Source organism: Carassius carassius, chromosome 21, assembly GCF_963082965.1.
Source record: "Carassius carassius chromosome 21, fCarCar2.1, whole genome shotgun sequence".
Lineage (NCBI taxonomy): Eukaryota > Metazoa > Chordata > Actinopteri > Cypriniformes > Cyprinidae > Carassius > Carassius carassius.
The window spans coordinates 57,877-71,894 of record NC_081775.1 but is presented as its reverse complement, the minus strand read 5'-3'; the positions used below and the strand labels follow the sequence as shown (position 1 = coordinate 71,894).

The window sequence follows — 14,018 nt, the reverse complement described above, 5'->3', positions numbered from 1 at the left end:
GGCGCCAACAACTATGTAGTTCACTAGCTGCAGCCGGTAGGGCCTACTCTCCCAACGCCCAAGTCGCTCCCTCTGGAGTATGTAGGCCCTTCCAGCCTATATTATATGTAAGCGTGAACTAGTGAAATGAAATTTTATTAATAAGATTCGGGAGAAGCGCGTCAGATACTTAACCTAATCAACACAGGTGGACCATAATCAAGTAATCAATCCCATAGTATAAATATCGCTGACTTCCCTCTATCCATTGACGGTTTATCAGCATCCCTCCTCCACCCCATCTCCTCACTTTAAGTTCACTTTATAAATAGGCGGGGAAGGGGGGGTACTCTAGGTTCGGGCCATTCCCGAGCTCGGAGCCCTTCAGCACGCCAAATACGCATACCATACCTCAGCTAATTATATGTAAGCGTGAACTAGTGAACTTATTTTGGGGGCATTTTGTGCAGTTGGGGCGGTGTTCGCGATGCAGTTTGGCGATTCCACGCAGAACATGAATACAAAATGAAAAACCTGTGAAATCCAGATTTTCTTTAGGAATCCTGTAAGCACTTTTTTATTGATTATTAAAGAGATGTAATTTTTTGTTCAGTTCAAAATGTTATGATATTGTTTGTCACAATTGTAAACTGAAATTGTGAACCTTTCCAAAGAAGGTATTTATATGGTCTTTTTATAAAAATACATTTTATACGCATTATACATTTAACTAAAAGATCCTGCAAGAACTTTAATTCCCAACACCCCCACCCTTTGCTCGTACAGCACAAAAATTGGTTCAATTACGTTAAATGTCACAGGGACTGATTTTTTCCCACGGTGTTCTGGTTAAATAATTTGTAATTATTTTTACTTTGCTTTCCAATAATTTGTATTGTAAAAAATGCTATATACAAATAAACTTGAATTGAATTGTGTTCTTTATGACAGCTTTCCTAAAAAAAAAAATCCTGTTCCTACAATAATATTGTGTATCGTGATGCATATCATATCACCATATTCTTGGCACTACACAGCCCCGATATATATATGTATATATATGTGAATGTATTCATACCCCTTATATTGTTTTCACTTTTTTTGTTTTGTTCCTGCCTTATGTTAAACTGCTTTACATTTGTTTTTTTCACATCAGTCTACACCACATACACCCTTTTGTTAGATGAGGGGGCATTAGATATTATTTGTTAAATATAACAAATAGTTGTGTGTCTTATTGGTCCAAATGCTACACATGTCCCGGGATTGATTCCGGGACTGATCCCGCGTCGGGGACCTAGTAACAATGCCAGGTTCAGCTCTGTGGGAACGAGCTCTGTGTGAACAAATGCCAGAACCAATGGCATAAAGGGTGTGTCGTAGTGATTACACACGTTTTCATGCGACTCTTACCAGGTGTTTTGAAGACAGATCAACGTTCGCGACAAAAAATGTGCGCAAACTGTAATTAAGCAGAGAGCCAGCTTAAGTGAAAGTTAACATGCTTAACGTTTTCGACTCGTACATTATAAGTCACACCATGATATCACGTATCTTTACAGGACCTATACAGGTTGTGATCTTGGCTTTATGGCCATGTGGCCATATTCAATCCTCTCTTCAGTTAAGATACATGAAAATACACTTAGAATTTACAAAAAAGCACCTAAAGGACCATCAGACTCTGAGTAACAATATTCTGTTGTATGATGAATATGGCGTCAAATCAATGCCAATAATAACAGAGCATACAACTGATGCTTGCGTGTGCAGTAAATCACTTCCGCTAGAGGAAAACTAAATCGGACGAGAGGAAACGGGAGCCCACGAGCTCATTTCAAACTCCCGCGCGCGTGACATGTCCTCTTCGCGCAATTCAAGCCCTCGCGCGCGCATGGTCATCAGTGTTGCCAAGTCCGCTTATTATAAGTGACTTTGGGCTTGTTTTTCTGTAAAGTCGCTTACAAATATTGGTAGTCGCGGGTCGCGTTTTTTTGTGCTTGTTTCTAAAGTGTAGTTGCTTATTTGGGCTTGTTCCCAGCTCCATAATAAGTTATCAAGCAGATATTTTCTATATAAACTTAGTTCTAGCCTGTTCTCTCTGTCCCTCCCTTTCCCCCATACACACAGGAGACAGCTGAGTTTTTTCCCACCCACATCTTGCTTCTTATTGGCTCTGACCCAGATGTCAACGAGTACTAGCCAATCAGAGGCAGAGCAGGGCAATCTGTTTTTTTTTTTTCTGGTTAGGAAAACGTCGTCATTGAGTGACACATGACTTCATCAGTGGACCATATACATGTGAGTTATCATTTCATTGTTTTATTTATTTTTGTCTTTATTTCATGTCATTTAATGCATTGTTCATAGAGTAGATCTTTTCTAGATACTTGATTAACTGGAAGTCTTCTGATTGCTAGTGATTGCAGTCTTGTGATAAGAGATACACATATAAACCCTTTTTACAGACTGTAATGATGCACACACACACATATATAAAGCTAAAGGAATGACAGTGAGGTGTATTTGAAGGTTAGTTTAGTCTGTGTTCCTATAAAATGCAAGTTTCATCAGGTTTGCATTTGATTTACAGTGTTACTAGTCATCTACTATCAAGATCAGTCCATTCACTATGATGTTTATGAAAATCGATTCCTGATTATTGAAAAGAAACTTGTAATACATTCAATCCCAATGTATTTACTTATGTTCTTTTTGTTGCATTATTTTTTTCCCCTTAGTAATTGCAGGTTGTGTACATGAATGCAGCAAATAACAACCCAGCCTCGACATCATACCAATTAATCTCAGAAGCAGTCCAGAAATTTGGCATAGTGTCAAGGCAAGTACAGTAAAGAAAAAAATGAATTAGAATTTTCTTTAAACCAGGGTCAAGGGAGACCAAGGACTGGAGGATGTACAGATCGCCAGGTTCATGTTTTCTTCAAGAGGCACAGACCGTTTCATATCTGGTAAAGTGTCCATAATCAAAGGTGAATAGATATGAGGTACGGTGACACTCTTTTAGTTACCCTTTCAGCACACTGCTGTTTATGGTTTAATCTAAGTGGATTTTTAATTATGTATTTAACTGCTTAATCTTCAGGACATCAAATAGCCATATCTAGACTGGGTCATAGCTGTGATTTTATTTTTTATTTTATTTTTTTACCCCATATTTGTAGAAAAAGTTCTTTGACAGGAAAATTAGCACCAGTTGAATTCAGCAGGTGTTTGAGTGTCTTCAACCCATCCAAACTCAAAGAGAATTAACATTCTTGAACAACTGCTCTGAAATCTAGCTTCTAGCTACTAGCTTCTCTAATCTTGTATTCTATTTTTTTATTATTATAGAATTAATAAAATGCAAAAAAGGCCTCTAACACTAGCTTGTTCTTGTTTTCTTTTTATTATATAATATACATTTTTTTAAACTTGCTGTGCACTGCGTCAACCTAACTGTGACTTGTTATAGCACTTATGTATTATTGCTCTGTTGTTGATTTTAATTTCTTCCATTGCCACTTTGGATAAGTGTCTGCTAAATGACTAAATGTAAATATACATCTTCACAGGCATCATGAGAAGCTGCTATGTCAACATCTAAATTTAGCTCTTCAATATCTTAATGATTTAGCAGTTAAATACATAGTTAAAAATTAACTTGGACATTTGCATGAACAGCAGTGTGGAGACAGAGTAATGAAAGCAGGGTCTCCATACCTCATATCTCTCAGATAAGTACATTTTGTGTGTATCAGTCCAATGTGCCACAGCTGCTCTGAGCTTCGACTGCCTTCTGAGGAGAGTGCATGAAGAGTCCAGGCTTCTGCAAATGTGTACAAGTTTGCCTGGATGCTTAAGAGAAAAGTGTACTGTACACTAAACAGGTCCTCAATAAGTCAGCATGTCTGAGTCCTTGATTCTGACATCACACCAAATGCAGTCAATCTTATTAGAAACAGGTTTAAAAACAGATCAGTTATTTATTAATAATTGTAAGATATTTTGTTACATAAAAGTGACATTAAAAGCTACCTACAGATAACTAAAGTTACTAAATTTAGGACTAAATGAAATTTCAGACAACTGTACTTTACCTTTGATTATGGACACTGTGGCGAGTGGGGCAGGGCCGAGGGAGGTGGGAACAAGGAGTGAGGCCGGCAATGATTGGGAAATCAGTGACACCTGCGACCCACCGCCAGTCTCGAGTCCCACGTAGGAGATGGAAGGATATAAAACTGGAGCGACGACAGGGAAGGACGAGAGAGGACCAGGCCTGGGCTTTTAGTTGTGTTTTGATTTTTATTTTGTGCGCATCAGTCGCCGTGAGGGGCTGGTGCGCTGTTTTGTCTTTAATTTGTATTATTAAAATGTCCTTTGATTGTCCGCCGGTTCCCGCCTCCTTCTTCCGGATGAATAGGAAGTTTTAATTCATTACAGACACTTTTACCAGATATGAAACTATGTTGGTCCGTGCCTCTTGAAGAAAACATGAACCTGGCGATCTGTACATCCTCCAGTCCTTGGTCGACCCTGATTAAAAAAATAAATAAAAATGCTATACTTTCCGAAAAAAAAAGAAAATTCAAATGATTTTTTCTTTACTGTACTTGTGTGTGTGTGTGTGTGTGTGTGTGCATCATTACAGTCTGTAAAAAGGGTTTATATGTGTATCTCTTATCACAAGACTGCAATCACTAGCAATCAGAAGACTTCCAGTTAATCAAGTATCTAGAAAAGATCTACTCTATTTAATGTCATTTAATGCATTATTCATAAAGACACAAATAAATAAAACAATGAAATGATAACTTGCATGTATCTGGTCCACTGTTGAAGTCATGTGTCAAGTCAAGTGAATTATTAATCGTCTTCTAACAGGCGTCCAATACTGACTTCAGGAAAAGGGGAATAACCAATGACATTTGAGATAACAACTAAAACAGCAAGCCCCGCCCCACGACTGACAAAAATAAAATTGTTTGAGCGAGCAGATTTCAAGTTCAAGTTCGTTTATTTATAAAGCACCACTTAACACAGTCACCCGACTGACCAATGTGCTGTGCAAAATAAAATGCATGACATATAAAAATAAAGCAGATTTTGCATTTGATGGTACATAATATTTAAAGACACCAAGTGTGAAAATTTGCATTCCAGTAGACAGTATGTCTAGCACTTTATCACAAATATTATGTTTTCACACACGACTAACTGTAACTAATGAACATAATAAAAACTATCCCTGTCAATCCAAAAAGGCAAGGGAGAACAGATGGGTTTTTAAAAGAGATTTAAAAATATCTAGTGAAGGAGCAGTTCTGATGTTGCTTGGTAGGTTGTTCCACAATCTCGGGCCTGCGATAGAGAAAGCTCTGTCACCTCTGCGTTTAAGTCTGGAAGAAGGGATCTTGAGCAGCTTTTGATTTCCAGAGCGGAGCTCTCGAGTGGGATTGTATGGGGAGATGAGTTCAGATAGATAGCTTGGGGCCAGATCGTGCGCACATTTGTAAACGAATAAAATTATTTTAAAATTTACTCTGTACTGGATTGGTAACCAGTGAAGGGCTCGGAGTAGAGGGGTGGAGTGGTCATATTTACGGCCATTTTTTAGAAATTTCGCAGCAGCATTTTGGACTAATTGAAGCCGATCTAGTTGCCTTTTTGAAATACCGCTGTATAAAGAATTACAGTAGTCCAGCCGTGAAACAATAAAGGTGTGGACTACTGTCTCGAGCGAGCTAACAGGCAATGCATGTTTGATTTTTGATAAATGACGGAGCTGGAAAAAACTTGACGCCACTACTGAGGAGATGTGTTTGTCTAGAGTGAGCTGACAGTCCAACAAGACACCAAGATTTAACACATTTTGTTTGGTGAACTGCCAGGTCATCTACAATAGAGGTATCAATTTTGGAGACATTTGAGGAGTTAAACACAATAACCTCTGTCTTTGAGTTGTTAAGGGATAAAAAATTATTTGCCAGCCAGATTTTAATCTCGTCGAGGCAGGAAAATAGTGAAGTGACAGAAAGGGAATTGTCTCTTTTTATAGGTAGGTAGATTTGGGTGTCATCAGCATAGAGAGCATTAAAAACTCTCAGTAAAGCTGATTCAGTGCTATGGAGAGGTTTAAAGCCAGACTGAAAGCGTTCAGGAATGTGGTTAGTGCTGAGAAATAACTGAAGTTGAGTTAAGACCAGCTTTTCTAACACCTTAGAAACAAATGGGAGCACAGAAATTGGCCGGAAATTATTTAACACCGACGTGTCCAATGAAGGTTTATTGAGGAGAGGGGTGACAACTGCCCGTTTCAGAGCGGTAGGAACCATACCAGTAGCTAAGGATTTATTTATGAAAATGAGTAATTTAGGGCAAACTGACTCTGTGATCAGTTTGAGGTAGCATGGATGAATCTCGTCATAAGGACACAGTGAAGGTTTTAGGGCATTAATGACTTCAGAAAGTTATTGTAATGAGACAATATTTTTTTGGTTCAAAAGTGTCCCAAACACCTGAAGACTGAAAAATATCATCCAACATAGACACAGAATTGTTTTTAGCTACTTGAGACCTTAGATTTATGATTTTATCAGATAAAAACCTCAGAAAACATTCACATAGATCATCAGAAGGGTTTGGTATGCAGATTACACAAGGGTTTAAAAGAGAATAAGATTTTTGGCTTATTTCTATTTGATGAGATCAAGTTTGAAAAATAGGCCGCTTTAGCGGATTTCGCTGCAGACTGGTAAGCCAGCAGAGCAGATTTAAACAGCTCAAAAGAAAGCTGCGTTTTGTCCTTTTTCCATTTTCTTTCCCTTTTTCTGCATGCTTGTCTAAACGCACGGGTTTCAGGTGTTAGCCACTTCACAGCCTTATGTTTGGGCGCAGTTTCATTTAGAACAGAAATCCAGGAATTGTTCAGCAGGTCGAACTGTTGGTCGACATTTAGGTCGGAGTCTAATTTGTCCAAAAGCCACTGAGAGGACAGTTCATTGAAAAGAGCATTAAAATCCAGATGGAAGTGGGAAGAATAAACATGTGAAACTTTTGCACTATCACGTGGCAGAGTTAGATTTTGTAGGGAGAGAGAAAAAATTATAGGTTTGTGGTCGGAGATCAAATTGTCCGATACAGAGAGCTCAGAGACCGATAGCCCATAGGAGAGCACAAGGTCCAATATGTGCCCCTGTTGATGGGTGGGCTCATTAACCCATTGTTGGAGATTAAACGAGTCTATCAACATTAAAAACAATAGCAGAGGTGAGAAGATCGAGCGCGAGGATGTGGGGAATGACCATACGTGCGCGAGGGCTTGAAATGAGCTCGTGGGCTCCCGTTTCGAAATAATGTAAAGGTGCTTCAGCTAAATGTTTAGCTAAGGGTATGAATAATTATGCAATGTACTTATTTCAGTTTTTTTATTTTTTATTTAAGTTTTGACAATTCTGTTTTTGATTTGTTAGTATGGTATATGGAGTGTAGATTGATGTGGGGAAAAAGTAATTCAAAGAAGTATATCATATGGCAACAACATAATAAAATATGAAAATGAAGAGATATGAATACTTTTGCAAGGCTCTGTACTTTTAGTAACCCTGTTGTATGTCTTTCCTCTTCTTAAAGCCTATCTTTCAAGTTGAAGATCCCTGTGAATGAACGTGTAGATAAATAGTGTAGGAATTCGACTTGCGTGAAGAAATGAATCATAAATGTGCATTAAAACAGTTTTTTAAAAGAAATTGTGAGTAAAATTACTTCCGTTGTGAAAACGCTCTGATCGGAAGTGACGCAACGGCCGGTAAACATCGTCTCTTCGTAATGGAGTCAGACAGTGAAGAGGTTGCAGTAGGGATAAATGTCAACTCTTACGATGGGCCATTGCCGTATAACTACGAGCCGCCTAGGTGAGAGAGGGGTCAGGCAGAGTTAAGGGGAAGGGTAAATGGACAGAGGAGAGAGATAGAGTTGTGGTGTGAGGAGAATCGGTTGAGAATTGGGCAGGTGTCTTGGTGAGTGACCACAGGCTAAAGCCAATTGTGGCTAACGTCTCCATGTTTAACACATTGCAGTATTTTTAATAAATCATATTTAGCAATATTGCTGTCGACTTTGTTGTTTTTCAAGCATCCATGTAGATTGTCACCATTTATGCCAGCAACATGTGTCTTAAAATAATTAATTTAGATCCCAGATTTTAAATGAATGTTGTAGGATGTAGGCTATAGCTTACATATGTGACGGTCAGCTAGTCTGGATAGGGATAGAAATTCTGTGCATTTCTATTCAACACAGTTTAATGTGAAATTTTGTAGAAATTGCTAACTGATTTTTAATCAGTAACTGCTTTTAGACCTAGGTGTCCGCATGTTCTGCTTCTGCAGATGTCAAGCGTTTGGGCCGTATATCTAAACAACATAACCGGACAGCTGGAATTCCGAACTTAGTCGGCTGTTATACTACTCACCTTAGTATTTCCGACGGACATTATGTAAATGAGCTCACATGTACTGTGGAGTACGTGTATGAAAGCGGTTAGTCTTCCGGCTAGGACGGGAATATGCTGTTCATGTAAATACAGTCATTGTAACAAGGATCTTTTATTGTCATGTGAAGGGATACTGGTTGTAAGGCATGCAGATAAATGCATCTAATTGACAGCCTATACTGTACAGGGGGTGTGTCTTTTTACAGTGCATATTTACCCAAGTTTTAGGAAGTAAGTAGTCTACATGTCGTTTCTTACAAGGTCTTACACCAACCATTAGAGCTACAAGGAGGGAAGGAGAGTGAGTTTATCTTAGCACATTTGTTTAACAGGTGCTTGTGTGGTAGATGTGAGGCTATGCCATCAGCAGTGGAGAGTGTGTGCTGTAGGGAGGTCGATGCCTATTGGTCCCTTGTCCAAAACCTAGATCCCCCAGAAGACATTACCTGCCTCACACTCCATCCAGGGTTTGAAGCATCCTGTCTAAATCCTTTTGTGCTGCAGATAGCATACATGAACTTCAGACAGGAGCATGGCCCTCTTCAAGCCAGCAGACCAGAGTAGGTTTTGAGCAAAAATTATTTCACACTGCAATTCAAAGAAACAGCTTTTCTACACCAAAATAGTAAATCCTGTTAAGCAGGTTTTTAAACTCAGTGGTTTCCATATACTTCCTATAAAAACAACTTTGGTGTTGTGTAGTACAGTAGAATATCAGCCAACAGGACATGCAATATTTACCATTGGAATTGTTTACTATGAAAACATGGTATGATCAAAATGTAATTATGTCCCAATCTACACCACAGGCAGTTCCGATACACAGCATACAGGCAGGTTGTCCGCTGGGCGTACGGAATAATAGGCAGGAACATTAGGAAAGCCATACCTTCATGTGTTGTGTCAGCAATAAGGAGGCAGTTTGCAGAGGAGGGACAAACATACAAAGGTTTCCAGTGGCCCCGCTTGGAAGACGATTAATAAATACATAGTGAAACAAACTGTACTGGTACAATTGATCTTTTATTACATGTTAAAACGTGAGTGTCGTGCGAGATGGAGGCTGACTGCCTCATCCTTGGCAACCTTCTGGACGGAAGAGGTGAGGGGGGGCGGTGCAGCAGAGGACAAGACGGCACTGCTTTCTTGTAGGGCCTGTGGTGACTTGCAGTATTCCTCTACCAGAGAGACCATAAGATTTGTTGCGTATCCTTGAGGAGAGAAATGTTTAGAAAACATTTAGTAACATGGATGACTCGCATAAAGATAGATTCACACAAAAAAGATATTGAAAAACTAAGTGAAACTACTAACCGTAAGATGGTTTCTCCTTGATGGGGTGGACTACCCAGCCACCTTTCCGAAACCGTGGGTAGCGAACAGCGTAGCGTACCTCACCCTCACTAGTACGCGCTACATCTCTGTTGCCATTACTATTGAAATGTAGGGCTGCCAAGAGAAGTCTGTACGAGATAAGTAGATAAAACATTAGGTCTCCAAAGCTAACCCAATGCAGTGAAATGCAACAGAAATATGACATTAATGTTTTCAGTTCAAATGGGTATAAGACAATGACTCATCTTTGCAATTATTTTTTTGCAAACAATATGTAATGCTGTTATCAATCTATAACATTTTCGTCTGCTATACAAGACTGCATTAGTTTTTAGCCATATTCATTCTGTCATAATTTCCTGAAATTGAAAAAAAAAAAAAAAACTAATTTTATTAGTATCGATATTTTTAAGTGATAACACTACCTGCTGTACATCCCAAGAAAAGAAAAGCCAGTGTGTTTGGGAGCAAAGTGCAGAATAAGGGAATGGTAGGCCTCCAGGGAGAATGTCTGATGCTGAGGTGACAATTGTCGAATATCCTTTACCAGTGCTTTCCTGGCAGCTACACTCTCCAGTTTAGTGGCTGCTGGTGATCCTGAATAAAACGTATTCTGTCATATAATCTCTCGCATTTCATAACACAAGTAATTATTAGTACACATGGGGTTACGTATTGATAAAACCAAACTAAAATTTACAAGCACTGAAAAAAGTTTAGCCTCAAAACATTTGACATCTTTTAACATAGGCTATTATGTTGTACCTGGTTCCAGCCACTCCTTGTTTCTTGCCTCTCCTTCCAACGGTGGATGTGCGCAGCTGGGAAATGCTGGAGAGCTGTGTTCATGTATGTCCTGTACATGATTTATCATACTCTGCCATTTTGCCTGCATCTCATCTGGATCTCCTGTAGGGGTGGAAGCTGCGGTCCAGTAGAGATGGTTGATAATGGCAGGCCTCCACAGCTTCAGATCCTCACAGTCCCTCTCTTTTGCAGCAGCATCCAGTGCTTTCTGTACACCTGTTCCAGAGCAGACAAACAGAGCAGAGCAAATTAATTATTAGGAAAGTGAATTTAACTACAAAAACAAGTCTGTTATATAGAACTACCAGCATCACAATACATACTTTTCCCAATATGCCAGACGTCAAAGAAATGCTTTGTTCCTTCTGAACACATTTTCTCACGTACCCACTTGGCCACCTAAAACACAAATTGATTTTATAGAATTGATTTTGAGTGATACTGTGCCTGTCAATGCTGTTCAGCTTTAGATCTCTCCTAGCATCATTACCTGCCGATTTCTGTCTGTTATCAGAGCAGACACTTGCATGTCTTGGTCCATCAGGAACTGCATACTCCGCTTTAGACCCTCTAGCTCACACCAAGAGCTGCTTGGGACTTCTGAGCTCTGTAAAACCAACTGATTATTACTGAACAGTAACTGTAATATCAGTAACTAAATCAGACACAAGATTTCTGTGTGACATCAACTTACTTGGACAAGCTGAACATCCAAAACTTTGTTAATTCGATCCTCAATCAAGGAGTAGCTACCATACTTGGCACAGTGTCCAGGAGAATCTGATCTAAGAACGTCAAAAACAGTTACATTTATAGGTTAATGCAAAAACACATTGACCTGTTCTACATCAGTGACGTGAGCTGGACCATTCTACCTGCAGTCACCAGACAGGATCAATCCACCCCCAGTCTCCTTCAACTCCCTGATGATCCCACTCTGCTCATTCCTCCAGGCCTGCACGATGGTAGGGATAGTGTAATAGCGCTGATGGCGGAAAAAAGTGCCGGGACTTATGCACTGCAGTCCAAACAGCTTCAGCATCCTGATTGTCTGAGTAGCCATGCAACCTGAGAAGTGGATGGCACCGCTGAGTAAAAGGTTGCAGGCAGGCATGTTTCGATGCACCTTCTCTTGGTTTTGCCAGTAACGCTCATAGCCACAAGTTCCGCAGGCCTGAAAGATGATAGAAGATTCAATACTCAAGCAGCTTTAAGATGAGCCAGTAAAAAACCTGTATAGTTAAGACACAAATAATGAATATACATACTGTACATTCACAGACTATAATTCAGCTCCTCATAGACAGTTGACAATTAAGACATTACCTGCTTGACTTTTATGAAAGTTCCTTCCGGGTGCATTATGCGTCCCTGGGTTTCCCCACAGCATGCAGGGCAAACTGTGAACAAGGACAGCAACTGCCTCTGGCAAACAATGAACTTGTCAACAGCACTGAAAACAAGAAAAGGAAAACACTCATTAATTCTGACTATGACATCAGAAACAGTTTCCATTTATAAAAAGGTTTTTACTTTGGGTCACTGAGAGATTCCAGCTCTTCTGGTTCCTCCTCAGAGGACTCTCTCAACATCTCCTCCCCTGGACTCCATGACATATCACCAGAATGGTTGACAATATCAGAAAATGATCATTCATCATCACTTTGTTCAGGACTGGACAGTGGAGTTGATCTGCGATGCTCAAACCTTTCGGTTTGAGTCCCCACATCCACCATCTGAGGCTTTACCTGAACACCTTAGATGAAAGAGATTCATCTTAATAATTGTTCACCAATTGTACATTCATTGGTAACAACACATGCACTATCTAATGCAACCCAGTAAAAATGTATTTTTCTAACATTATGAAGTTCTTAATTTTTAATGTTTACTGTCTGAAAAGTGGAAATGACAAAATAGTAACCATGGAGATCATGAAATTTTTTGACGTAATCCTTATTTGTGATTGTTTATGGCATGTATGTTGAATGCTAGATATATAAGCTAACTACCTAATGAACGATGTAAACATCTTATGTTGCACTGTGATCCACGATGGACCAGTTCTGGGTCAGGGTCCATTGTAGAGATGTCTCCATCTCCATCAGGATCTGAAGTGGCAGTTGCACCCGCCCCGTCTTTGCTGGCAGCACTCTCTCCCATAATCTGAAAACAGACCGAGATCACAACTTTGAACTCTAAAAAATGTAGTCCTTTCATGAAAATCCCCCATTCATGCATTATTTAAAAGACTGTTAATCTTTTCAAAATCTTTTTAAAGTACGTTAGTCCCGAGCTGCATTCCCTTGCATGTGCCTTGTTGATACCAGCTTCGATTAGTCAAAGAAAACCAAGGCAAATCCGATTTAACTAAGAAAACTAATATTGTAAAGAATTACTTGGATGCGTTTTGGAGACGGTGAAAAGTGCGCGCTCTTTCTTTCAGTCAAACATGCGCCCTGTCACAAGGGCAGCGTTTCATCTACATTACTCACCGATCAAATAAGACTTTGGCGGGACAAAAAAATCAATTTGGCGGGCGCTAAAACAAGTTAAATGCAGGAAAATTCATGCGTGAATTTAACCGAGTAGTAATATGCGAATGCGACCACATAAAATTGTAATTAAAAAAAATTAAATTTTCTGGAACCCTGTCTTAATAGCTCAATAAAATAAGTGGCAGGAGGCTCATGTGCAGCCTCACGGGGTGTAACAAGAGTAAGCTGACGGCAGCTAGGCGGGCTTTCGTGCCATGCCAAGACTAATCCATTATAACGTAAAGAAAAATACATTTGCAGAGATTACATGCAGAGCTACATTTCGATGCAACAATTTGTATATGGTATTATAAGACTTACTGTGCAAAGCTCCCGTTTTCGACGCACAGATTCTCTGCTAGTGCTAACATTAACGTTAGACTCTTCACTCCCGCCAGATTTTGCAGGTGGACTTGCATGCACCGATGGCACAGCTCCATTTGCCAGCCTAACCCACTCTTTTCGTCGAAATCCCATGCGAAATTCCATAAGATCTCCTTGGTTGTAGCTGTCCGGTGTGAAGTGTTTTTCACATACCACCGTGTGTCTAGTCAACGAGGAGGCAGCGAAATTGCTTCTCTTTGCCTGGACGAAACGTATCCAAGCACGGAAATCTTTGTGTTTCTTGTTTGGAAATCGGTGGACCCGATGGCCAGACAAGTTGGAGTTGTTGCATCCAAAACAAACACAAGAATTCACCATTGTGACAACTCAAACCTACTATAACTATAATAACGATAACGACAATCTCTATTTTCTGTTTCCACCTCTCAGACTACGTAAACCCACACTGAGAACCAGGGCTGCAGCGCCTATGTTTGCCTGTCGTTACGTCATATGACGCGTTCTCTGGGAAAAGGCGG

General features: G+C 39.7%; 1 protein-coding gene across 1 annotated transcript; it reads right to left on the bottom strand.

The window, feature by feature from the left end:
- Positions 1-9,042: 9,042 nt before the first annotated feature.
- LOC132097050 (uncharacterized) lies at positions 9,043-12,260 on the bottom strand. Its single transcript, XM_059502683.1, has 10 exons — positions 12,152-12,260; positions 11,945-12,071; positions 11,494-11,792; positions 11,313-11,403; positions 11,109-11,225; positions 10,942-11,017; positions 10,577-10,834; positions 10,237-10,408; positions 9,791-9,939; positions 9,043-9,687 (listed from the first exon to the last, which is right to left on the bottom strand). The coding sequence occupies exons 1-10, from the start codon at positions 12,232-12,234 to the stop codon at positions 9,503-9,505; spliced, it is 1,557 nt and encodes a 518-aa protein (XP_059358666.1). The 5' UTR covers positions 12,235-12,260; the 3' UTR covers positions 9,043-9,502.
- Positions 12,261-14,018: the final 1,758 nt, after the last annotated feature.

Excerpts from the sequence above, each read along its gene's own strand:
- LOC132097050 (XM_059502683.1), bottom strand. The coding sequence starts at position 12,234 with ATGTCATGGAGTCCAGGGGAGGAGATGTTGAGAGAGTCCTCTGAGGAG. Across the intron at positions 12,072-12,151 it reads GAATCTCTCAGTGACCCAAA|TGCTGTTGACAAGTTCATTG; the intron begins GTAAAAACCTTT and ends TCTTGTTTTCAG. Across the intron at positions 10,409-10,576 it reads CAAGGAGTGGCTGGAACCAG|GATCACCAGCAGCCACTAAA; the intron begins GTACAACATAAT and ends CGTTTTATTCAG.